General features: G+C 43.1%; 1 protein-coding gene and 1 pseudogene across 1 annotated transcript in view; one reads left to right on the forward strand and one right to left on the reverse strand.

Moving 5' to 3' along the window:
- ZNF527 (zinc finger protein 527) overlaps positions 1–18,235 on the forward strand; it is a 41,199-nt gene extending 22,964 nt beyond the window's left edge. Inside the window, exon 5 of the mRNA XM_070398430.1 lies at positions 12,658–18,235. Coding sequence (XP_070254531.1) covers positions 12,658–14,147 — 1,490 coding nt within the window. The 3' untranslated portion in view covers positions 14,148–18,235. The remainder of the gene's footprint in view (positions 1–12,657) is intronic.
- LOC138997314 (sal-like protein 4 pseudogene) lies at positions 17,714–22,583 on the reverse strand (annotated as a pseudogene).
- Between the last annotated feature and the right edge of the window lie 3,169 nt (positions 22,584–25,752).

The raw sequence follows: 25,752 nt of genomic DNA on the forward strand, positions 1-25,752 counted from the left end.
TCCCAGTCTTTGTATGGTAGCCTTATGTAGTTTGTGTTGTGTAGGGCTCATTAGTGCAGTTTCCCTTATCAGCCAAGCAAGGTACTCCAGGAATATCCTTTGTGTGGGTAATGTGATCCCTCCTGTTATAGTTGAGTCCTTATTGGTCTTGGCCCCTTTGTGAAGTGGTTCAACCCTCAGGTTGGCTGACTGTGAGGATAGACCCTGAGCTGCTGTGTGGGTGCTAAACACCCAAAGCACAATTCACCCAAGCACTGTCTGGTGATGCCAAGATTTCCCTTCGGATGTGTCACTAGTGGAACTTATTGGGTTCTACTCTGATGTGGTGTGAAGTCCACTACCAGGTGCGTTGGTTCTGGGGCCTCTTGAGAGGGACTCTGGTGCAGGTCAATGTCAGATGCTGCCTATAACCAATCCTGGGCTACCTGTCTGGAGTTACCAGGTGATCTGCAATTTGTGACTGTTTCTGCTAGGCCTGGCTTTGGGTTGGCAGGGTCAAGCTGTGTACCAAGTTCAGCTTCCATCAGATCATAGCCTAGGGGCTGGTCCAAAGCCTAAGCAAAAGGCCCAAGCCATCCGATATCCGCCTCCACCTGTTGACTACTCTGCTACCACCTGAGGCTGCCTGGACTTCCTCCAGAGCCTTCTGATCAAAGTCTGTAGAGTATGCCCAGGCTGGCCACAGCCTACAATCTACTCCACAATGTGCAAGCTCAGCAGGGTGGAGCAACAGCAGATTCAGAGGATGGGGCTAGTAGATCTCCTCTTTGGGGATGGTACCAGTCAGGCACTTAAGGGTAGGAATAGTGGCCCCTACTCAAGAGCTATACCACTCAATCTCTGTCCTAGTCTGCAGCCTTAACTCTCTAAGAAAGAGTGCTGCACAGGTCCAGGCTGGGTACAGCCAGCAGACTTTTCTGCAGGGCATGAGCTTGGCAGGGTGGGGCCACTGAGAGTTGGAATGTTGGGGCTAATGGGTCTCCTGTTTGGGGCATGGCACTCATCAGGCACTTGATGGGGGAATGGCACCTGTTTCAGAACCACACAATTCAGCATCTGTCCAAATCTCCAACAAGAGCTCTTCAGTAAAAAGTACACAAGTCCTGGCTGTGTGCAGCTAGCAGATGCCTCTGCAGGGCATGAGCTTGGTAGAGCAGGGCAATCAGTAGTTGGAAGGATCCGGGACTAGTGGGCCCCACTGGGATGTGCACCAGTGGCACACAGGGCAGAAAATGTCCCCCACTTTGGAGCCACACAACTCATTGTCTGAATCTCTGACAAGACCTCCCCAAGGACAAAAGTGCACCAATGGGCATGAGCTCTGCAGGGTAGGACTATCAGGAATCAGAAGGACAGGGTTAGTGCATTCTCCCATGCTGGTGCTATATGGATATGAGTGTTTGACCCAGGGAAGATGGCATCTCAGTGTGGTGTGGGTTAAGGACTCAGCACACTTGGGGGCTGATACTCCAGATCTCTCTTTGGGGCCATGTAACCCAGTTCTCTGTATGACTCCAGTTTGCTCTGAATCACCTCCCCCAATCAGAGCTTTGGATGGGTGGCTGAGAATGAGATTTTGTGCACTGGACTTTTAAGAAAGCACCTGGGATTTTAGCAGACTCCTATCTCTCCCTGGTGGGCAGAATCCCCACTGGTTTTCAGTCTGATGTTATATAGGCTCCTCTTCCTGGGTCTGGTGCTCCAGGCTGAGAAACATGGCATGGGTTGAGACCCCACACTCCTCAGAGGGAAACTGCTATTGAGAGATCCCTTGGGATAATCAACCACCACATGTGGGTGCAGGGCCAGCCCTTTCAGCATTTCAGCCTTTCTTACCAGTCGCTGTGTAGCTTCTTCTGTAAATCCTTGATTATAACACTTCTGTTCAGCTAGCCTTCAGTTGATTATTCAGGTTGATTGATCTATAATTCAGTTGCAAATTCGGTTTGGCCCTGGGAAGAGATGAGTATAGCTTCCACCTACACTGCAGTCATCCTGGATTCCCCTGCTTTATACACTTCTTAATTGCTTGGATATTTCATAAGAAATACCATACCTATTTAAAAGAGAAAAGGAAAAATGTTATAGAGCTCAGCTGTAGCTCCCACACAGATCCAAATTGATATAAAAATCCTTCTATGTGTTTTTCCCAGTATATTCCCTTCAACCAGCTATGGTCTGGATGGGGGATTCATGCTTCTCTTTGCTGTGTTCTTCTCTGCATCCTATAAGTTTTCTTATTCTTCAAGTAATAGAGAATTTACAAATCACAGTAGTTCAGTTTTTTCACATGGATTTTAATGGAAGGAAAGTCTAAAATGCAAGGCTTAGTTCATTTTATTAGTTCATTTTATGCAAGGTCTTAGAAACTTCTTTTATATTATTTATCTTTTTTCCATGATTCCTTCAACGTAATTTTATAAGTTCAGAAATAAAATCTTCATAGACTTCTAATTAAAATTGACTTAATGTAAATGAACTTGGAGTGAACAAGCATATATTTATATTTTTTCATTTGGTGCAGTTATATCTTATATTTTTATTTAAATCTCCTTTAAAATATTTTTATAGGAGCTTTTAAGAATTTCTATATACCACATTCCCTCTCTCTTCCAATTAATTATATACCAATTGTAATCTTTATTCATTGGCTTCACTTCAAATTTTCTTCCATTGTCTTGCCACTTGCAATCTGACTTCTATAACCCTTTAGTTTGCTAAATCCAGGTGCCTTTCTTCATTTTTATATTACTCAGCTTAATGAAATATATAAAATAATTCTGCCCATGATTCTTATCCTCTGTCCAAATCTGTATTCGGTTTCTCTTTTCCTTTAAGTGGCTCCTGTTCCTAATTTTCCTGTCTTTTCTTCATTTAACTGTAAGATCTTTGTTATATTAATCTGGTTCTCTATCCAGTGCTGTCTAATAGAACATTCTGTGATGATGGAAGTGTGTTTCCCAACACACTAGCCATGTTTGGCTATTGAACACTTAAAATATGGCTAGGTATAACTGAGAATCTGAATTTAAAATATTTTTTAATTAATTTAAATTGTTCATATGTGGTTAGGACAGCCGTGGGCTATTCTGTCCGGCCCGTGGAGCCAAAAGAGCGGAAGGTTCTCTTGCTCTCCCCTCCGCTCCTTCACTAGCAGCAGTGTTAACATAGCAACGTCAGGAAACATGGCCGCAGCTCCTTCTTCTGAGTGGGCGGATTTATATCTGCCCATTCAGTAGAAGGAACAACCTCTCAATCTTCCAGAGGCTCCTTGTAATGCCTGCGGACGCGTCTCCCAACATCACCCTGGGAATGCGTAGACACGTTATCGTGGTGATGTAGGGAGACACGGCCCTGGAGAGCACAGCATCAGAGCCTTTCTGAGGTAAGATTAAGAGCTCTACTCAAACACAATTTTTTCCTGTTCCCACATTCTGTACATCACAATGACTTGTTAATAAAACAACAAAGACTTTCAGCTTTTAGGGCTTGTATCCATGCAGTTTTTTTTCCCACTGCGGACGCGCGCAGCAGGGAAAAAGACACACAGAGGACATGTCACACTAGCCATGCTGCACCTGCATTTTTTTGCTGATACGGATGCGGTATCAGTAACGCTACCGTGGCCACTAACCACATGTGTTAGCGGCAAAACAAATGCATTTTGCGCTGCGTTTGCTTCTCCCCTTGCACCTGTAAAAATGCGTGCTACAGGGCATTTGTGTTAACATGCACCACTCACACTGCAATGGCAGCACGGCTAGTGTGAACAAACCCTAATTCAGTGGATTGAACAAAAAGATTGTATAGAAATGTGATGAACTAAAGATTTTATTACAAAATCGCTTAATTTCAGAGTCTCAGAAGTAATTGGACAAATGAAAAACTGAAAATCAAATGTTCGTATCTAATACTTGGATGAAACCCTTTCCTGGTAATGACAGCCTGAAGTCTTGTACTTATGGACATCACCAGATGCTGGGTTTTCTCCTTTGTAATGCTCTGCCAGACTGTCACAGTAGAGGTATATATATAAACTAGAGGCCCGGTGCACAAAAATTTGTGCACTCGGGGGGGGGGGGGGGGGGAAGGGGGGGTCCCTCAGCCCGGCCTGTGCCCTCTCCCAGTCTGGGACCCCTCGGGAGATAATGACCTGCTGGCTTAGGCCTGCTCCCGGGTGGCAGAGGGCAGGCCCAATCCCTGGGTGCAGCCCCTGGTCGGGCTCAGAGCAGGGCCAATTGGGGAGTTGGGGCGCCGCCCCCTGTCACACACAGAGCAGGGCCCAACAGGGGGTTGAGGAGCTCCCCCCTCTCACTCACAGAGTAGGGCCAATAGGGGAGTTGGGGCACCGCCACCTGTCACACACAGAGCAGGGCGGATCAGAGGGTTGGGGCGCTGCCCCCTGTCATGCACAGAGCAGGGCCCATCAGGGGGGTTGGGGCTCCGTACCCTATCACCCACAGAGCAGGGCCCATCAGGGGGTTGGGGAGCTCCCCCCTGTCACACACAGAGCAGGGACCATCAGGGGGTTGAGGAGCTCCCCTCTGTCACTCACAGAGTAGGGCCGATAGGGGAGTTGGGGCACCGGCCCCTGTCACACACAGAGCAGGGCCGATCAGGGGGTTGGGGCGCAGCCACTGTCACACTCAGGGCAGGGCCGATGGGGAGGTTATGGCTCTACCGTCACACGCAGAACAGGGCCTGTGGTGGTGGTGGTGGTGGTGGGGGGGGGGTTGGGGCGCCACACCCTGTCACACACAGAGCAGGGCCGATCAGGGGGTTTGGGCGCTGCCCCCTGTCACACTGATCCGGTGCCAGGAGGCCTCGCGGCTCCGCTGATCCCGGTGCTGGGAGGCATATTACCCTTTTACTATATAGGATAGAGGCCTGGAGGCTGGCTGGTTTGCCCTGAAGGGTGTCCTGGGTCAGGGTGGAGGTCCCCCCTGGGGTGCCTGGCCAGCCTGGATGAAGGGATGATGGCTGTTTGCAGCTGGTCACACACCCTTCAGGGTGGGGGTCCCCACTGGGGTGCCTGGCGAGTCTGGGTGAGGGGCTGAGGGCTGCTTTCAGGCTGGCGGTTGTTGATTGAAGCTCCCAACGGCTCCTTTTTTTTTATTTTATTCTGGGCCAGCTTTAGCTCTGGCTCTAGTTCTGAGAGCAGGTATCTGGTTTGTTTCGGTTCTATAATCGAAACAATGTATAACTTCAGCTCTGAGATCCTGGCCTACATTTGTTAGAATGTTTCAAACTGCCAGCTCAGAGGCCAGCAAGGCAGGCGGGGAACATTGGAGTCTGCAGTCACTGGAGCAAGCAAGCCTCATGTTCGCTTCCAGCTGCCTGGCTGCCGGCCGCCATCTTGGCTGACAGTTAATTTGCATAAGGATATGCTGATTAGCCAATGGGAAGGGTAGCGGTCGTACGCCAATTACCATGTTTCTCTTTTATTAGTGTAGATATCCTGCCATTTCCAGCTTTTAATAAGAAAAACTGTTGCAATGGGCATTTAAAAGTGGCATTTGGTTGTTTTTATAGAGTCCAGTGGATGCAATCTGACATTGATAATGGGCTCTTTCACACTATGTGCACTGCGGCTGTTTTTTGCCAGTAACGGAAGTGCTAGTGGTAACTTCTGGTTACCCATGTTTTTGAAGTTTCAAATTATAATAATTAGTGTTTACATTCTTCTTGTTAAAATGTTTGAAATGAATAAAACTATTGAAATAAAAAAAAGACCGTACCCTTTTATGTAATGATGTTTACTTTGAATTTATATTAGTTCACACAAACACTCCATCCATGCTTTTGTTCCGGCCCTCTGGTCCAGTTTAAGAACCCATTGTGGCCCTCGAGTCAAAAAGTTTGCCCACCCCTGTGTTAGGGACTACCGTATTGGACAGCATAACTTTATCTAGTCTTTTACAGAAGGAGATCCCATCTGTAAGTCTGTGTGCCATTAGTTTATTCACTGGAACATATTTGGGACATTAGCAGCAAACTCCCTCCTTCTTAAGATTTCCCCATAAGGTGCATGTCTCCAGAGTTTGTTTATTAAAATCTTTATTGTTGAAAGTATTACATATGTCCTCTTTTTCCCCCCTTTGACTCCTTATAGCCCGCCCCTGTCCCCCAACATAGGCTTCCTCCACCCTATTGTCTGTGTCCATGGGTTGTGCATATATGCCTACAAGTTCTTTGGTTGATCTCTTTCCTTTCATCCTCCCACTCCCACCTTCCCTCTGAGATTCGACGGTCTGTTCCATGCTTCTATGACTCTGGCTCTATTTTGTTCAATATTTTATTTTGTTCATTAGATTCCACATATGAGTGGATACTTGTCTTTTTCTGACTGGCTTATTTCACTTAGCACAGGGGTGGGCAAACTTTTTGACTTGAGGGCCACAATGGGTTCTTTTTTTTTTTTTTTTTTTTTTTTTTTTTTTTTTTATTTTCCTCTTAAAGTATTACAAAGGGTATTACATAAGTATCCTTTTTCCCCCCCCCCGCCCTTGACAAACCACTACCCTCCCTTACCCCCCAGTGTCTTATGTCCATTAGTTATGCTTATATGCATGCATACAAGTCCTTCGGTTGATCTCTTACTCCCCTCCCTCCTGCCCCCCAACTCTCTCTGGCCTTCCCACTGCAGTTTGACAATCAGTTTGAGGCAGCTCTGCCTCTGTATCTATTATTGTTCAAAAGTTTGTAATGGTCTTTATTATCCATGAATGAGTGAGATCATGTGGTATTTTTCCTTCATTGACTGGCTTGTTTCACTTAGCATAATGCTCTCCAGTTCCATCCATGATGTTGCAAATGGTAGGAGTTCCTTCTTTTTAACAGCAGCATAGTATTCCATCGTGTAGATGTACCACAGTTTTCTAATCCATTCATCTACTGATGGGCACTTAGGCTGTTTCCAGATCTTAGCTATGGTGAATTGTGCTGCTATGAACATCTGGGTGCATATATCCTTTCTGATAGGTGTTTCTGGTTTCTTGGGATATATTCCTAGTAGTGGGATCACAGGGTCAAATGGGAGTTCCATTTCCAATTTTTTGAGGAACCTCCATACTGCCTTCCATAGTGGCTGCACCAGTCTGCATTCCCACCAGCAGTGCACAAGTGTTCCTTTTTCTCCACATCCTCTCCAGCACTTGTCGTTTGTTGATTTGTTGATGATGGCCATTCTGACAGGTGTGAGATGGTACCTCATTGTTGTTTTGATTTGCATCTCTCGGATGATTAGTGACTTTGAGCATGTTTTCATATGTCTCTTGGCTTTCTGAATGTCCTCTTTTGAAAGGTGTCTATTTAGATCCTTTGCCCATTTTTTGATTGGATTGTTTATCTTCTTTTTGTTAAGTTGTATGAGTTCCCTATAAATTTTGGAGATTAAGCCCTTATCCGATATGACGTTGGCAAATATGTTTTCCCAAGAGGTGGGTTTTCTTGTTGTTTTGTTGATGGTTTCTTTTGCTGTGCAGAAGCTTTTTATTTTGATGTAGTCCCATTTGTTCAGTTTCTCTTTAGTTTCAACTGCCCTAGGAGCTGTATCAGTGAAGAAATTGTTTTGGCATATGTCTGAGATTTTGTTGCCTTTGTATTCTTCTAGAATTTTTATGGTTTCCTGTCGTACATTTAAGTCCTTTATCCATTTTGAGTTTATTCTTGTGTATGGTGTAAGTTGGTGGTCTAGTTTCATTTTCTTGCATATGTCTGTCCAATTTTCCCAACACCATTTATTGAAGAGACTATCTTGGCTCCATTGTATGTTCATGCCTCCTTTGTCAAAAATTAATTGAGCATATTGGTTCGGGCTAATTTCTGGACTCTCTATTCTATTCCACTGATCTATATGTCTGTTCTTGTGCCAGTACCAGGCAGTTTTGAGAACAGTGGCTTTGTAATACAGCTTGATATCTGGCATTGAGATCCCACCTACTTTGTTCTTTCTCAGGATCGTTGCAGCTATTCGGGGTCTTTTTTTATTCCAGATGAATTTTTGGAGAGTTCGTTCTAGATCTTTGAAGAAGGCCATTGGTATTTTAATGGGAAGTGCGTTGAATGTATAGATTGCTTTGGGTAGTATGGACATTTTAATGATGTTGATTCTACCAATCCAAGAACATGGTATGTTCTTCCATCTGTTTATGTCTTCCTCTATCTCTTTTTTCAACGTCCTGTAGTTTTCTGAGTAGAGGTCTTTAACCTCTTTAGTTAAGTTTATTCCTAGGTATCTTAATTTTTTTGGTGCGATGGTAAATGGGATTGTTTTTCTGATCTCCCTTTCTGAAAGTTCACTGTTGGTGTATAGAAATGCCTCAGATTTCTTGGGGTTAATTTTGTATCCTGCTACATTGCCAAATTCATGTATTAAGTCTAGTAGCTTTTTGATGGAGTCTCTAGGGTTTTGTATGTATAATATCATGTCATCTGCAAATAAGGACAGTTTTACTTCCTCTTTTCCAATTTGGATGCCTTTTATTCCTTCTTCTTGCCTAATTGCAATGGCTAATACTTCCAGTACTATGTTGAACAGGAGTGGTGAGAGTGGGCATCCCTGTCTTGTTCCTGTTCTTAGGGGAAATGGTGTTAGTTTTTGTCCATTGAGTATGATGTTGGCAGTGGGCCTGTCATATATGGCTTTTATTATGTTGAGGTATGATCCTTCTATTCCCACCTTTCTGAGAGTTTTTATCAAAAATGGGTGTTGGATTTTGTCGAATGCTTTTTCTGCATCAATTGATATGACCATGTGGTTTTTTTCTTTCAATTTGTTTATGTGATGTATCACATTTATTGATTTACGGATGTTGTACCATCCTTGCATCTCTGGGATGAATCCTACTTGGTCATGGTGTATGATCCTTCTGATGTACTGCTGGATCCGATTTGCTAAGATTTTGTTGAGGATTTTGGCATCTATGTTCATGAGGGATATTGGCCTGTAATTCTCTTTCATTGTGATGTCTTTACCTGGTTTTGGTATTAGGGTGATGCTGGCTTCATAGAATGAGCTTGGAAGCGTTCCTTCCTCTTGAATTTTTTGTAGTAGTCTGAGGAGGGTAGGTTTTAGTTCTTCCTTGAATGTTTGGTAGAACTCCCCTGTGAAGCCGTCTGGCCCTGGGCTTTTGTTTGCTGGAAGCTTTCTGATGACTGCTTCAATTTCTTCCATAGTTATTGGCCTATTGAGGTTTTTAGATTCTTCCTGATTGAGTTTTGGAATGTTGTATTTTTCTAGGAATTTGTCCATTTCCTCCAGGTTGTCCAGTTTGTTGGAGTAGAGTTGCTCGTAGTATTGTTTAACAATCATTTGTATTTCTGTGGGGTACAATGGGTTCTTAAACTGGACCGGAGGGCCGGAACAAAAGCATGGATGGAGTGTTTGTGTGAACTAATATAAATTCAAAGTAAACATCATTACATAAAAGGGTATGGTCTTTTTTTTTTTTTTTTTTTTTTTTTTTTTAGTTTTATTCATTTCAAACGGGGCCCGTGGGCCGTAGTTTGCCCACGGCTGACTTAGCATGATACTCTCCAGGTTCTTCCAGACTGACTCAAAGAGTAAGAGACTCTTCTTTTTTACTGCTGTATCACAGCTTTTTTATTTACTCATCTACTGATGAGTACTTGGGCTGTTTCCAGGTCTTAGCTATTGTAAATTGGGATGCTATGAACATAGGGATGCATATATTCTTTCTCATTGATGAATTGGGTCTCTTTGGGTAAATTCCTAGAAGAGGGATCACTGAGTCAAATGGCAGTTCCATTTTTTTTTTTTTCAGGAAACTCCATGCTGTTTTTCCATAATGGTTGCACCAGTCTGCATTCCCACCAACAGTGTCCTATTTTCCTGTCTTTTCTTCATTCAACTGTAAGATCTTTGTTATATTAATCTGGTTCTCTATCCAGTGCTGTCTAATAGAAGATTCTGTGATGATGGAAGTGTGTTTCCCAACACACTAGCCATGTTTGGCTTTTCTCCACATCCTTGCCAGCGCTTGTCATTTGTTTTTTGATGGTAGCCATTCTAACAGTGTGAGATACCTCATTATAATTTTAATTTGTATCTCTCTGATGATCAGTGACATTGAGTATTTTTTCATAGTCTCTTGGCCATCTGTATGTCCGCTTTGGAGAAGTGTCTATTTAGGTCCTTTGCACATTTTGTAATTGATTGTTTGTCTTCCTTTTGTTAAGTTGTATGGATTCCTTATAGATTTTGGATATTAAACCTTTATCAGATGTTCCATTGACAGATATGTTCTCCCATATAGTAGGCTCCCTTTTCATTTTGTTGATGGTTTCTTTTGCTGTGCAGAAGCTTTTTATTTTAATGTAGTCTAATTTGTTTATTTTCTCCTTAGTTTCTTTTGTTCTAGGAGATGCATCTGTAAACATATTGCTGCGAGAAATGTCTGAGATTTTGCTGCCTTTGGTTTATTCTAGGATTTTTATGGTTTCATGCCTTACATTTAAGTCTTTTATCCATTTTGAGTTTATTATTGTGTATGTTGTGAATTGATGAACTAGTTTTATTTTTTTGCATGTATCTGTCCAGTTTTCCCAGCACCAGTTATTAAAGGGACTGCCTTGACTCCATTGTATGTTCTTGCCTCCTTTGTCAAATATTAATTGAGCATAATGGATTGGGTCGATTTCTGGAGGCTCTGTTCTATTCCATTGATCTATATGCCAATAGAATCTCCTGGGTTTTGAACTAGATTCACATCTAATACGACCTTTTCCTCTTCCAACAGTATACATAAGCCTACTTACTATGTAGTTCTGAATGAATTCCAGTTTGATCATACCTTGACATTTTTGCTATAGCATTTTGCTGCCTAAGTCAAGAATATTCTTTTTTTTAAGAGGATGGTTGGAGCTCCAGGATCCTCAGAATCTCCTATACCAGAAATGTCTGTAGTATCCTCCCATCAGGCTTCTTTTACTCAGCATTGTGAGGGAATGACACCTGTTTCAGAGCCACATAATTCAGTGTTTGTCCAAATCTCCAACTAGTTATCTTTGGTAAAAAGTACACCACAAGTTCCGGTTGGGTGCAGCTAGCAGGGACTATTAGGTGTTGTATAAAACTGCTATTTTCCTGGAGTAGAGATTTATTCTTAGTAAGAGGGACTGTAGTGTTCATGAGAGATAGATACAGGAGAAGAGGTTTAGGAGAATGGATGAGGAAACAGAAATAGTTGTACTTCTGTAGAAAGAAAGATCAACAGTGTGGACCTAACATAGGATCAGTGAACGAAGCCCTCTCAGGCCTGGGTTGAGATAGGGGTCCAAGTAGGATAATATCCATGGCTGTACTTAGGAAGAACTAACTGGTGGGTGTAGGGGCTTTGTTTGAAGAAGAGAGTATAAAGGTACAGATGAACAATATGTTCTTGTGTTCCAATTTTGTACTGACCTAGTATGGAGGCAGCTTTATTTTCAGCAGATGGTAAACAGTTAATGGAAAAGACTGTATCTAATTAACCCAAAAATATTAATATGTGTAGTTCTAAAATGATCACTAAGTACTTCAAAACATGAAAATGACTCCATCATGGAAATAACTATTATATTTTGGAAACTTTATCAAAGCCTTGAAAATCATTTTGTTGATGGAGCTTGAATATGAAAATCAAGCTCTTAATCCCTGGGAATTATGAGCTTTGATAGCTGTTTGCAGACTATACTTAACTAAGATAGAGAGTTTTGATCTCTGATTTTCTGACATTTATACTACTCATAATCAGTATCATTCTAACTAATTCTTTATGTGGCATATTGAATTTTTATGCACAGAATTTTATCTTTCTCAATAGAGTTTTTAAAAAGAAGGACCTGTGTCTCAGACTTTTTTCTCCTCTATTAGGTGATCTAGTAGTAGATTCTAAATAGGTGAATATATAATTTGATTATTGTGGTGTGTCAGTAAAAGGACTTTCTCATTTTACTCTTTTTGAGATCATTTTTTAAACAATAGTTTTCTTTCTCTTTTATATCAACCAGTATCCTCTCCTGAAAATATCAAGTATGTACTCTGAAGCATCATTTTTCTCTCAATATTGATAAATGCTGACTTCTAGATTCCTTCTAGACACTGAGGGGGAAAAAAATTTCCCCCTCTGGTCTGATAAAATTTTAGAAGTTGTTGAGCATTTTGTCAGGATTCATAGATTAAACAAAATGCTGCCATTGCCCTAGGTACCGGATGCAACAGTAAGGAGAAAAAGAAGTAAGCAATCCCTATCCTTGTGGATATTTTCATCTTATGAATAGGACTGGATAGTGCAGGATGGACTGGAGACTTTAAAGACTAGAGGCAGGGAAACTGTGATTATGATCTACACAGTTGTCTCCAAATATTTATCTTTTTGGCATTTAATTTTGTCTACTTCTTGATGTCCTGTATTTAACCTGTTTCCCCAGTCACCTCCTCCTCATTACCAGCACATATACCTTCCTCTAGCAGCTCTCTTCATTCTTTGTTCTTTCTTTGTATTTTGTTTATATTGCATAACCTAATTTGAGAGATGTCAGAACCATGTGCTTTCTTTCCTTATTCCTCCAATTAATTCTTCAATTTCTTCTATAATAGTTTACTTTCTCCTTGCAAAGGATAAAAGATAAATTTGCTTTCTTTATATTTTTCAGACTGGGAGTCTTGGTATGAGATTAAGGAATTATCTCCAAAATGGTACATTGATGATGAAGAGGAAATATCTCAGAGCATAGTAATGGAGAGACTTATAAGTCATGACATTGAATGCTCCGGTTTCAGAAAAACTTGGAAATATAAGTGTGAATTTGAGAAGCGGCATGGAAATCAGGAGAGGCATTTCAGGCAAGTGGCAAGTCTTAAGGAAATCTATGCTATGAAAAGAGACAATGACTATAATAATTCTGAAAGAAGTGTTATCTTGAAGTCAGTACTTTTAACGCAACAAAGAGTTCCCACAGTACAGCCAGTACATCAATTTGATATTTATGATCAAATGTTCCCCCAAAATTCAGTCCCAATGGAGCACAAAAGACGTGCTGAGAAGGAATCTTTAATAGGTAATGAATATGAAAAATTTAACCAGAGCTCATACCTTAGTAAAGCTAGAGGAATTCCTCCTGGGGAAAAACATTATGAAAGTAATGATTTTTCAAATCTCTTAAGTTTCCACTCATTATTTACTCAACGTCAAACAACACATTTTGGAAAATTACCCAATGAATGTGGTGATGCCTTTAGCTGTTACTCATTCTTTACTCAACCTCAGATAATTCGCAGTGCAGAGAAACCTCATGCATGCAATGACTGTGGAAAAGCCTTTAACCATGACTTCTTTCTCAGTGAACATCAGAGAACTGATATTGGAGAGAAAACATATGAATGTAAGGAATGTAACAAAGCCTTTAGACAGAGTGCACATCTTGCTCAACATCAGAGAATCCACACTGGAGAAAAACCCTTTACATGCAATGAATGTGGAAAGGCCTTTAGTCGTTTTGCCTTCCTTGTTGAACATCAAAGAATTCACACAGGAGAGAAACCATATGAATGTAAGGAATGTAACAAAGCCTTCAGACAGAGTGCACATCTTAATCAACATCAGAGAATTCACACTGGAGAGAAACCCTATGAATGTAATCAGTGTGGAAAAGCCTTCAGCAGACGCATAGCCCTTACTCTGCATCAAAGAATTCATACAGGAGAGAAACCCTTTAAATGTAATGAATGTGGGAAGACCTTTGGCTATCGCTCACACCTTAATCAACATCATAGAATTCATACTGGAGAGAAGCCCTATGAGTGCATCAACTGTGGGAAGTTTTTCCGAACTGATTCACAACTTAATCGACATCATAGAATTCATACTGGAGAGAGACCTTTTGAATGCAGTAAATGTGGGAAAGCCTTTAGTGATGCTTTAGTTCTAATTCATCATAAGAGAAGTCATGCAGGAGAGAAACCCTATAAATGTAACAAATGTGGGAAGGCCTTCAGCTGTGGCTCATACCTTAATCAACATCAGAGAGTTCATACTGGGGAGAAACCTTTTGAATGCAATGAATGTGGGAAAGCTTTCCATCAGATCTTGTCCCTTAGGCTACACCAGAGGATTCATGTTGGAGAAAAACCCTATATCTGTTAATGAATGTGGGAATGATTTTAGCTGTGCCTTAGCCCTTAGACAGCATCAATAAATTCATAATTAAACTCTCTGATTATAACAAATAGTAGAGGCGTGGTGCATGAATTTGTGCACCAGCGGGTCCCTCAGCCTGGCCTGGGCTGAAACCAGCTCTCCGACACCCGTCGAGGGGTCCCGGATTGCGAGAGGGTTCAGGCCAAGCCAAGGGACCCCACCAATGCACGATCAGGGCCAGGGAGAGATGCGGGAGGTTGGCCAGCCAGGGAGGGACCGCGGGAGGGCTCCAGGGCATGTCTGGCCTGTCTCATTCAGTCCCGATCAGATGGACCCCAGCAGCAGGCTAACCTATGTGTCAGAGTGTCTGCCCCCTGGTGGTCAGTGCACGCCATCGCAATTGGTCGACCAGTCGACTGCCCCCTGGTGGTCAGTGCATGTCATAGCAAGTGATAGAGTGGCCTTAGCATATCATCAGCATATTATGCTTTGATTGGTTGAACGCCCGATCACGGCCAGACATGTAGCATATTAGGCTTTTATTATAAAGGATAAGAAAGAGAACCATTAGTCACCACTAAGTCCTTATTAAACAAATATCAGTAAGTTATTTGGTTGGTAATTCTATGAATGTAGTACATATGGAAAAGTTTCAGCTCAAGAGCATCCTTTATTTGAAATAGCCTGAGTAGTAGATATGTTATTTTGTGATATATTACTATGCCTTGAGACTTTCCTCCCCATAAATGCATATGATTCTGGTGCCATTATTAATCAGTGAGAGCAGTGTATTGGTCATAAGCTGACCAGTTATTATTTTCCTCAACCTAGCAATTAAGGGATTGGCAAATAGCCCTGTCTAGATCAATAGAGCCAGAGGGTAAGTATTATTATGGGTAGTAAAAGAAATTGCAAAGTTTCAAGGATTTAGTAAGGTTACAAACTCATCAGCAGTTTTCTTTGCCATTACATGAGAAAAGCTTTTCCAAGACAAACAACACAGAGAAAGTGGAGAGGAGAGACAGCAATGTGATGACATTGTTTGATCTCTTGGATCCAGTCATGTCTGAAGTCTACGCCATCTTTCACTTTTTCATTTTTGTGATCCAATACATTTTTTTCCTTTTTTTTTTTCTTTACTTAATTTGAATTGGATTTTTGGCTTTTTGGTATTAGAGTCCTGACTTATATATTGTATGTTTGCTACTTATGTAAGAAAGCCTTGATTTAAAAAAAATATATATTTTTTTATTGATTTCAGAGAGAAAGGGAGAAGGGGAGAGAGAGATAGAAATATCAATGATGAGAGAGAATCATTGATCAGCTGCCTCCTGCACGCCCCCTACTGGGGATCAAGCCTGCAACCTGGGCATGTGCTCTGACTGGGAATCAAACTGTGAGCTCCCGGTTCATAGATTGGTGCTCAACCACTGAGTCACACTGGCTGGGTTTGATTTTTTTATATTGCATAATTATTTATCCTAAGGAGAAACTCTGATATAACAAATATATCAAAGTTGAATACACAGCATTCATAAAACTGAGAGAATTACTTCATTTTATTAGTTGATAAAAATTAATTTTGTATTATTCTGTTTCAAAATAGGGATGAATTTTTTTTTTACCAGTGCAGTTTGTTTATTTTTATATTTACAGGCAAAGGATTATAACAGGATACTTCTCAGTTAAATTTACTTATAATGTTGTAGAATTACTTTTCTTAAGGCAAAGCTGATGCAAGGAAACTATTTTTTTTTAAATAAAGTAATACAATGTCAATACACACAACAACATGGAAAATCTCATTATGCTAAATGAAAGAAGTCAAATACAAAGATTGCCTGCACTATGGTTTCATTTAGGGGAAATTATTGAAAAGGCAAAAAATTCACCTAGTGACACTCTTTATTAGGCTTTTGTATAAGGAATTAAAAACATTTGTGACAGTGACTCACCATGGGCCTTCAAAGAAAGAATGACTAGCTAAGAGAATAATGGATCCATTGGTTTAATGAATGACTTTTTTTTTTTTTGAGGGGAAAAATACCAAAATTTGTTTTCCAACAGTCAGCATCAGCAGGTAAAACTACAAGGTTTTCTCCGTATATCATACATTCACAAGGCATAACAGTGAGAAAGCCTCTGGCATGTCCTCTGTAACAATATCCACTTCACAGTGTAAACAGGTTCTAGTATTGTGTTCATTTACAATTTCAGAAGGAAAGGAACAACTTGTCAAAATAATATATATATTTTTTATCCTGAAGTCAGGTGCAATAACTCAGAGACCATCTTTTGATACATGTTTTGATGTACATTTCCACATTGAGGGGCAAGACTCAGAAACCAGGGTCTTTCCTTCTTCTTCCTCATTAAACCATCAGAGCAAAGTTTCAGCATTTGCTTATTACATATGCAAGAAACGGATTAAAAAAATCACAAAACATCTTGAAGGTCCAGCCGCTCCCACCAATACATCAACTCTTAGGTTTAAGACAGGGACTGGGAACACTTTCAGCGGTCATAAAATAGGAAAAGAGAGACTAAAGCTACAAAAATAAGAAATAAATGCGGTAGATAAAGCTTTCATACCCAGGACTCATCTGTTCCAACGTTGTAACCTCCATGCAGTACTCATGGGAGAAAAGAATCTTCACAATTACTTGGCATGAGTCACATCAAAATTTTTATAAAAATTAGTATGTGAACCTCTTATCAGAAACATGCCCTCCATGAGTTTCTTCAATAATGAAAGACTCATTTCTTAGCTAGAGTAGGCACTGGTGAACTAAATCAAGTCACCTGAGGTCCCCTGCTCAGGTGCTCACTTGTCCTGGTGTTCAGGAAGGCGGCATCTGGAAGCAGGGAAGACATTGGCATTCTTAGGGCTCCAACTGAACTGTATTTCAACAAGCAGCAACACACACATTGACTCCCTAGGGACTAAGATCATCCATTGGAGGGCATCCTACTCACGGTCCCAAGGTGGAAGGAATTTTGTAATTCCACACCTTAGTTAATAATAAAAAGGAAAGTACATTCAAAAAGGAAACAAAACAAAAGATGGGTGCAGGGTTGAGGGACATACAGAGCAGGTCAGCAAGGACGACAGACCCAGTCCGTTTACCCGCACACAGTCCCAGAAGTATGCACCTCCCCCTCCCCAGTTAGGCTAAGCAGTTTCTTTCCCATCATGGTTTAGTAAGTTCCAACTTGAAACAGGGGACAATCTTTGGAAATAGTTCCTCTAGCTTGTACAAAGTCTTCATATATACAGTTTGTCTCAAGTAACAAAGCCACTTTGCAAGACCCGCTTCTTCCAAAATTAAAAAAATATATACTAGTCTGTATTTGTTTTAGTATGTGTGTGGTTTTGTTTTTTAGCAAAGCAGCATAGCAACATTGTGATTGTTGGACGTGCCTGAGATTGTGGTCACAACTGTAAACATTTGCACATCAGTGAAAAAACAAACAGGAGGATATTGGTTTTTAAACAACAACAACGACAAAAACAAAAGATCCAGTTCAAGCGGTCACTTTGCATTTCTCCTTCACACGGGCTCTCCCATCGCTTAGCTGACCGCAATCTTGTTTTCCTCCAGGAAGTGAGGGAACTGGTGTTTGGGGACGCTGTCAGCAGCACCCAGCTTTTCCACGTCGCTGCTAACTGACTGGGAGCCATCGATCTTGGAGACGATGGTATTGCTGACAACGGAGCTGGCACCCAAGGACACCGGGAGAGTTGGGGTGCCTCCGCTCTGAATCACCGAGATCTCGTTGGTCTTCATGGCCAGACCACCATTGAGCATGGTGGTGTACTGGTTCCACACAACAGGGTCCATGTTCACTGAAGGGGCCATGATTTCCTTGGGAAACACCTCTGGGACCCTCTTTGTGTCTGTTCCTAGAAGAGCCATGGTGTTCTCCATGGCCAGCTTCCTCCCGCGGCGCCCGGAGCTGTTATTGGCACCATGCGTCATATAGTGAACCTTCAAGTTGCCTTTGGTGGTGAAAGCTCGCCCACATATGTTACACACGATGTTGTAATGTACCCCACGAATCACAGAAGGACGCCTCAAGAAGTCAAATTAAAGAGTCACGTTTATTGCAATCCAGGACTATGAGGGGTCATTCCCAAATATCATAGTAATATGATGGTGGCAAAACCAGACTTATATAGGCAAAAATCACAAAGGTATTGATTACATCCCAGGGTTTGGAATGAGGACCCTGGTTTGCACAAAGCAGTTACAGAAGCGAGATTGAGCTGATTAGTTATCTACAAAGAATATTTATAGTTTTGGGTCTTTGGACCACTGAGTTGATAGAAACACATTATTTAGAGCCCTCGGGTCTTGGGACCACTGAGTTGACAGAAACACATTATCTAGAGCCCTCGGGTCTTGGGGCCACTGAGTTGACAGGGAAACATTATCAGGAACCCTCAGGTCTTGGGATAATTGTGCTGTCCTGGTTCCCAGGTACAGAGGAATTTGCTTTCTAAAACCAGTAAGATCACAATCAATGGGATAGTCACATTAAAATCAATGAGGCATTCAATCGAATGGGATGATTTATACAATTCAAAAAATCAAAATAACCTGTCCATTGTTAAACAAAGCAAATAGGTACCATACTTCAAGGAAAGGCTTCTCCCCAGTGTGAGTCCGCTCATGAATCTGGAGGGCGCTGGCTGCGAGAAGTTCTTCCTGCACCGCGTGCAGGTGTGCTGCTTGTCCTGGCGGCCTGGCTAGGCCGCCAGCAAAGGTGTCATGCCTGGGGACATGGTCGCGCGTCCAAATGCACCAGGAACTTCCACTTTGACATAGGTTGGCTGGGCTCGGACAAATGCTGCTCCGACACTTGTGCCTGTAGAGGGTGGCCTCGTCTTTGGGTTTGACATCCACCGGGGACACGTTGGGTGGCTTCCCTTTCCCTTTCTTAGACGGGTCTAACGCCACCGTGGAGAAAGGGCTCTGGAAGAGCACAGAGCTTGGGGTCGGGGGTAGCAAAGCACCGGGGATGCGGTTTGGGAGCACCCTTGTCCCATCCGGCCACAGGGCGAAAGACAGCAGCCCCGGGGGACACCGAGCTGGTGGTGGAAGGGATGCTTGTGTGAGGTAGCTTGGCTTGTTTCAAGGTGTCCAGGGACAAACCTTGGCTTTCAGCTTTCTGGCTGAGCAAAGCCACAGCTGCAGAGACCTGCTGGGACATGTGGCTGCCTAAGGTCTTCAGGGTGTCAGCTCCCGCTGCACTGGAGTGGAGGGCATGGGCGGTCCACATGTTCACCTGGACTCGGATCTGCTTGGTGAGCTGGATCTGCTGTAGCTGCTGCTGCTGCAGACACAAGATCTGCTCCAGGACCCACGGGATGCTGTTAGCACTGGGCAGGGGGGCGGGCAGCGCGTCCGCGCTCTGCTGATTCACTGCCACCTTGGTGCCCCATAGTGCTTGAAGAGTGACGTTAGTGTTGGCCACTTTGCCTTTGGGTAAATAGCTTAAGTCCTGGGCTGTGGGTGTCTGGGCGGGCTCTGTCTTTAAGTACAGGACAGACTCCGCCCCTGGCTTCTCCTTCATGTCCCCTGAGCTGCTGCCATTCTCCCTGTGACTGTCCTTAATGCTTGGACTGCATGGCTGGTGGCTCAGCCCAACCCCGGAGACGTCTTCGGAAGGCATCGGCCCCTCACTGTCGTTCATGATGAGGACAGGTGGGTGTTTAGTGCAATTTTTCTTAAGTTCTAAGAACTCAGAGACGCTGAAGAACTCTCCGGAGCATTTCTCACAGATGTGAGTCTCCTCCTGACGAGGCCTCTACTGCTGCTAGGTCCCCATTCATGTCATCACCAGTCCCGGGGTAGTTCACTGAAGCACCCGGCTCCCCCACCGCCGGCGCCGCTGCGGCCACGAACCCAGGGGCTGGCTGGGGCGGCGGCTGTGCGCCATGGTCCTCCGGGTGGATGTGCTGGGGCTTCGCCTGCTTGCGCCTCGACTTGGTGAGAGCATGGGGGCGCCGGCAGCGCCACAGCGACTCTCCCGCTCCACCGCCAGTTCCCGGCGTGGGGAAATTTACCCCCCTCTAATGAATGACTCTTCATCTTATAGGAATTATTTGATATTCTGCTTTCAGTGTGGGTTTAAACCTATTTTGTGATAGAGTATAATAAGACAGAATTGCAAATGAAGTCTTTTATGAGTGGGTTGTAAACTTCCTTTAAGAAATTTATAGAGTCCCAGCAATCGAAACCTGAGAAACACTGCAGTACAGAAGACTGGGATCTTAAGCCAGACAAAGGAACACTTCACTTTTTCATTTTTATTTTTGAAAATTTTTTTTATTACTTTGTTATCTTTTTTTTTCTTTTTTCTTTGTTTTTCTGTTTTTGCTTGTTGCTTTATTTTCTATTTCTTTTCACATTATTTTTCCATCACTCTATTTTATTTTTATTTGCTATTTTATACCATTTTTGAAATCAATTTTTTGTATATTTATTATTTTTTTTCTCGTTCTCTTTCCTCTTATCCACCCATCCCCTTTCTACTTCCTCTATACTGAACTGAGGTCCTCCCATATTCATCCAACTCTTAACCTTATCTTCTATATATAAGCTCAGCATCTACAGATTCTGCCCCCAACCTCTTTGCTGGGGGTTTGGTGTTTGTATTTTATTTCTATTTTTATTTATTTATTTATTTATTATTGTTTGTTTGTTTGTTTTGTTTATTTGTTTATGTATCGGTTCTGTGGTGTTTCCAGCCCTATATATATAATCTCCTTTTCTCCCTTTTTCTATCTCTCTCTTATCTTTTTTGCTCTCTTCAATATCATTTATACTCTCTTCTCGCCCCTAAGTCTTTTTTCTCAAGTGGTCACTTATAGTGGGGTTATTATTGTCGTGAGTACATTCGTGCTTTGGTCCCTTTGTGTTGTGTCTTGTCGAGGTGAATTTTATCCTGTCTGGCCAGGTGCTAGAGAGTGAGCCTCATAACCAGACACCTGGAGAGGAAACTCCATCCACAAATGGGTCAATAACACTCCAGACCTAACTACAGAGGCAGGAAGAAGGCGGCAGTGAGGGAGAGAGCATGAGTCAGTGAGGGACCAAAAGAGGAGTGTGTGGTCATGTGGGATGTGTGTGTGTGTATATAAGTGAGGCACATATAGATCCCGCAGGACCTTCGGGGTCAGGCTAAATGGGCTCGCCTAACTAGGCAGCCTCTGCTATCATGTAAGCAGTTCCAGGAGGTCGGCTTGTCCTCAGAAGCCTAGCGTTTTTAAGGGGAGAGCTGCTGTAACTGGGAGCCAGGCCTCACCCCCACCCAGGGTGCCCTCAGATAACACCTGGGACTCTACAGACACCCCTGTCAGGGACCTGCTACCTTGGCTGTGGTCCCACGGTCAACAAGTATCCAGCCACCCTGGGTGCAGGCTCCTGTGAGTTCTGAAGCGTGTTCCCCTCTGACCGGACCAATGCCTTAGCCTGGGGCACTGCAACCACACAAGCAGCAGACACGTGAGCAGCCCTCTCCTGTCCAAGGAGCAGCAGCCCTGTGAGCAGCCTACCCCAGGCCTAAAAGCAGAAGCATCACGTGGCCTTCCCCTGTCCAAGGAGCAGCAGCTGTCAGCTGTGTGAGTGGCCTGCTCCCTTGTCCAAGGAGCAGCAACCACGTGAGCAGCCTGCCCCATCTGAGGAGCAGCAGCCCCACGCAGCCCACCCCCATCCGAGGAGCAGCATCTGCGCAGCCCACACCCTCCTCCTGTCTGAGGAGCAGTAGGTGTGTGAGAAACCTGCCCCCATCCAAGAAGCAGCAGCTGCATGAGCAGCCTGCCCCCATATGAGGAGCAGCAGTGGTGTGAGCAGCCCATACCCATATGAGGAACAGCATCGCCACAAGCAGCCCGCTCTCATTCAAGGAGCAGTAGCCACCCAAGCAGCCTCCCCCAGTCCAAGGAGCAGCAGCCACACAAGCAGAGCATCTATGTCTGAGGAACGGCAGCCCTGTGCAGTTCACACTGGTCCGAGGAGCAGCAGACACTCGCAGCCTGCACCGGTCTGACAAGCAGCAGCTGGGTAAGTGGCCTGCCCCCATCCTAGGAGCAGCAGACACACGTGTGGCTCGTTCCCACCTGAAGAGAAGCAGCCACACAAGCAGCCCATCCCCCATTTGAGGAGCAGCAGCCATGTGAGCAGACAGCCCCCGTACAAGGAGCAGCAGCCTCACGTGCAGCTCACTTCAGCCTGAGGAGCAGAAGCCCCCTGAGCAGCTCGCCCCTGTTCGAGGAGTAGCAGCCACATGAACAGACAGATGTACCATATCTGAGGAGCAGCAGCCCTGCACCACCCACACTGGTCCAAGGAGCAGCAGCCACACGCAGTCTGCACCTGTCTGACAAGCAGCAGCTGGGTGAGCATCCTGCCCAAATCTGAGGAACAGCAGCCGCATGGGCAGTTCACTCTGGCCTGAGGAGCAGCAGCCACACAAACATCCCGCCCCCCATCTGAGGAGCAGCAGCTGCACAAACAGCCCACAACCATATGAGAAGCAGTAGCCATGTAAGCAACCTGCCCCTGTCCAAAGAGTGGCAGCCTCACGAGCAGCCCATCCCATCTGAGGAACAGCAGCAGCGTGCAGCCAGCCCTGATCCAAGGAGCAGCAACCATGTGAGCAGCCCACGCCCATCTGAGGAGCAGAAGCCATGTGAACAGCCCACCCCTGTCCAAGGAACAGCAGCTGTGCAAGCTGCCTCACCTACCAGCCAGAGGAGACACCACTGCTGTGAACAGCACCCACCAGAGGAGCCGCTGCCAACTGAGGAGCAGCCACTACTGCGACCACTTGAGGAGCAACTGCAGCCTGAGGAACCACTGCCACCCAAGGAGCAGCCCCTGCACGAATCAACATCTAGAACAGTCGGTGAAACCAAACATGGGTAGACAAAGAAACCCCCAAAGGAAAGAAAAAGAGAAGCGCCAGAAAAGCTGCTAAGTGAAACAGAGGCATGCAATATGTTAGAAAAAGAATTCAGAATAAGGGTCCTAGAGTGCATAAACTGGATGGAGGGAAAAAATCAACAACTTATGTAAGAATGAAGAAGAAATGAAGAGTGACATAGCTACAATAAAAAACACCATGGAAAGTTTCAATAGTAGACTAGGAGAAGTGGAGGACCGAATTAGCGAATTAGAAGACAGGGAAGCAAAACACAACCAAACTGAATGGCAATTGGAGAAAAAAATTAAAAGACAGGAGTAGACATAAGGGAGCTATGAGATAACATGAAACAAAGCAACATACAAATAATAGAGGAGCCAGAACAACAGGAAGAGGAACAAGGGCTAGAAAATCTATTTGAAGAAATAATGTCAGAAAACTTCCCTGCAGTGGGGATAAAAAAAGTCACACAAGCACAGAGAGTCCCAAACAAGATGAAACCAAAAAGACCCACGCCAAAACAGATCATAATTACCATGACAAATGTTCAAGACAAAGAGAGAATCTTAAAGGCTGCAAGAGAGAATCGGAAAGTTATATACAAGGGATCTCCCATTAGATTATCAAATGATTTCTCAACAGAAACACATCAGGCCAGAAAAGAATGGATGGAAATTTACAAAGTGATGCAAAGCAAGAGACTGAATCCAAGAATACTCTATCCAGCAAGGCTATCATTCAAAATTGAAGGGGAAATAAGAAGCCTCACAGACAAAAAAAAAAAGGCTAAGGGAGTTTATCACCACCAAGCCAGCAATGCAAGAAGTGCTAAAGAGACTGGTGTAAAAAAAAGAAATAAAAAGCTAAGGAAGAAAACAGGCACAAAAAATAAAAATGGCTACAAACAAGTACCTCTCAATAATAACTTTAAACGTAAATGGACTAAATGCTCCAATCAAAGGACGAGTGACTGAATGGATAAAAAAAAATACCCATATTTTGCTGTCTACAAGAGACCCACCTCAGAATAAGGGACTCACACAGATTGAAAGTGAAGGGATGGAAAAATATCTTTCAGGCAAATGGAAATGAAAAAAAGCTGGGGTAGTAATACTTATATCTGATAAAATAGACTCAAAGTGAAGGCCATAACAAGAGATAGGGAAGGCCACTTCATCATACTAAAGGGATCAATACAACAAGAGAATATAACCCTGATAAACATATCTGCACCCAAATATAGAAAAATACTCCTGAAAGATATCAATGGAGAGATTGACAACAATACAATCATAGTAGAGGACTTTAATGCACCACTGACATCACTGGATAAATCCTCTAGACAAAATCAGCAAAGAAACAGCAATCCTAAATGACTCACTAGATCAGATGGACTAATTGACATCTTCACAACATTTCACCCCAAAGCCACAGAATATAGGTTCTTCTCAAGTGCACATGGGACATTTTCAAAAATAGACCACATATTGGGTCACAAGCAAAGTATCCCCAAATTCAAGAAGATTGAATCATACGAAGTATCTTCTCAGACCACAATGGCATAATATTAGAAATAAACTACAATAAAAACAATCCCAAACACTTCAGCTTCACTTGGAAGCTGAAGAGCATGTTATTAAATATTGATTGGGTTACCAATGAGATCAAAGAAGAAATCTTAAAAATCCTGGAAACTAATAACAATGAAAGCACAACAATCCAAAACCTATGGGACACAATGAAAGCAGTCCTGAGAGGGAAGTTTATGGCTCTACAGGCCTACCTCAAAAAATAAGAAAAAATGATAGTAAATCATCTAACTCTACAACTCAAAGAATTAGAAAGAGAGCAACAAGAAAAGCCCAGAGTGAGCAGAAGAAAGGAGATAATAAAGATCAGAGCAAAAATAAATGACATAGAGACCAAAAAAACCCAAAAAACAATACATAATATCAATGAAACCAAGAGCTGGTTCTTTGAAAGGATAAACAAGATTGATGAACCTCTAGCCAGGCTCACCAAGAAGCAAAGAGAGAGGACCCAAATAAGCAAAATCAGAAATGATAGAGGCGAAATAACAACAGACCCCACAGAAATACAAATGATTGTTAAAAAATACTATGAACAACTCTACTCCAACAAACTAGACTACCTGGAGGAAATGGACATATTCCTAGAAGAATACAACCTTCCAAAACTCAATCAGGAAGAATCTAAAAATCTCAATAGGCCAATAACTATGGAAGAAATTGAAGCAGTCATCAAAAAGCTTCCAGCAAACAAAAGCCCAGGGCCAGATGGCTTCACAGGGGAGTTTTACCAAACATTCAAGGAAGACCTAAAACCTATCCTCCTCAGACTTTTCAAAAAAATTCAAGAGGAAGGAACACTTCCAAGCTCATTCTATGAAGCCAGCATCACCCTAATACCAAAATCAGATAAAGACAACACAATGAAAGAGAATTACAGGCCAGTATTCTTCATGAACATAGATGCCAAAATCCTCACGAAAACCTTAGCAAATAGGATCCAATACTATATCAGAAAGATCATACACCATGACCAAGTAGGATTTATCCCAGGGATGCAAGGATGGTACAATATCCACAAATCAATAAACGTGATACATCACATAAACAAATTGAGAGGGAAAAACCACATAGTCATATCAATTGATGAA

The sequence above is a fragment of the Myotis yumanensis genome, unplaced genomic scaffold (assembly GCF_028538775.1).
Source record: "Myotis yumanensis isolate MYYU_CA2020_CCGP unplaced genomic scaffold, mMyoYum1.0.hap1 SCAF_18, whole genome shotgun sequence".
NCBI classification, from domain to species: domain Eukaryota; kingdom Metazoa; phylum Chordata; class Mammalia; order Chiroptera; family Vespertilionidae; genus Myotis; species Myotis yumanensis.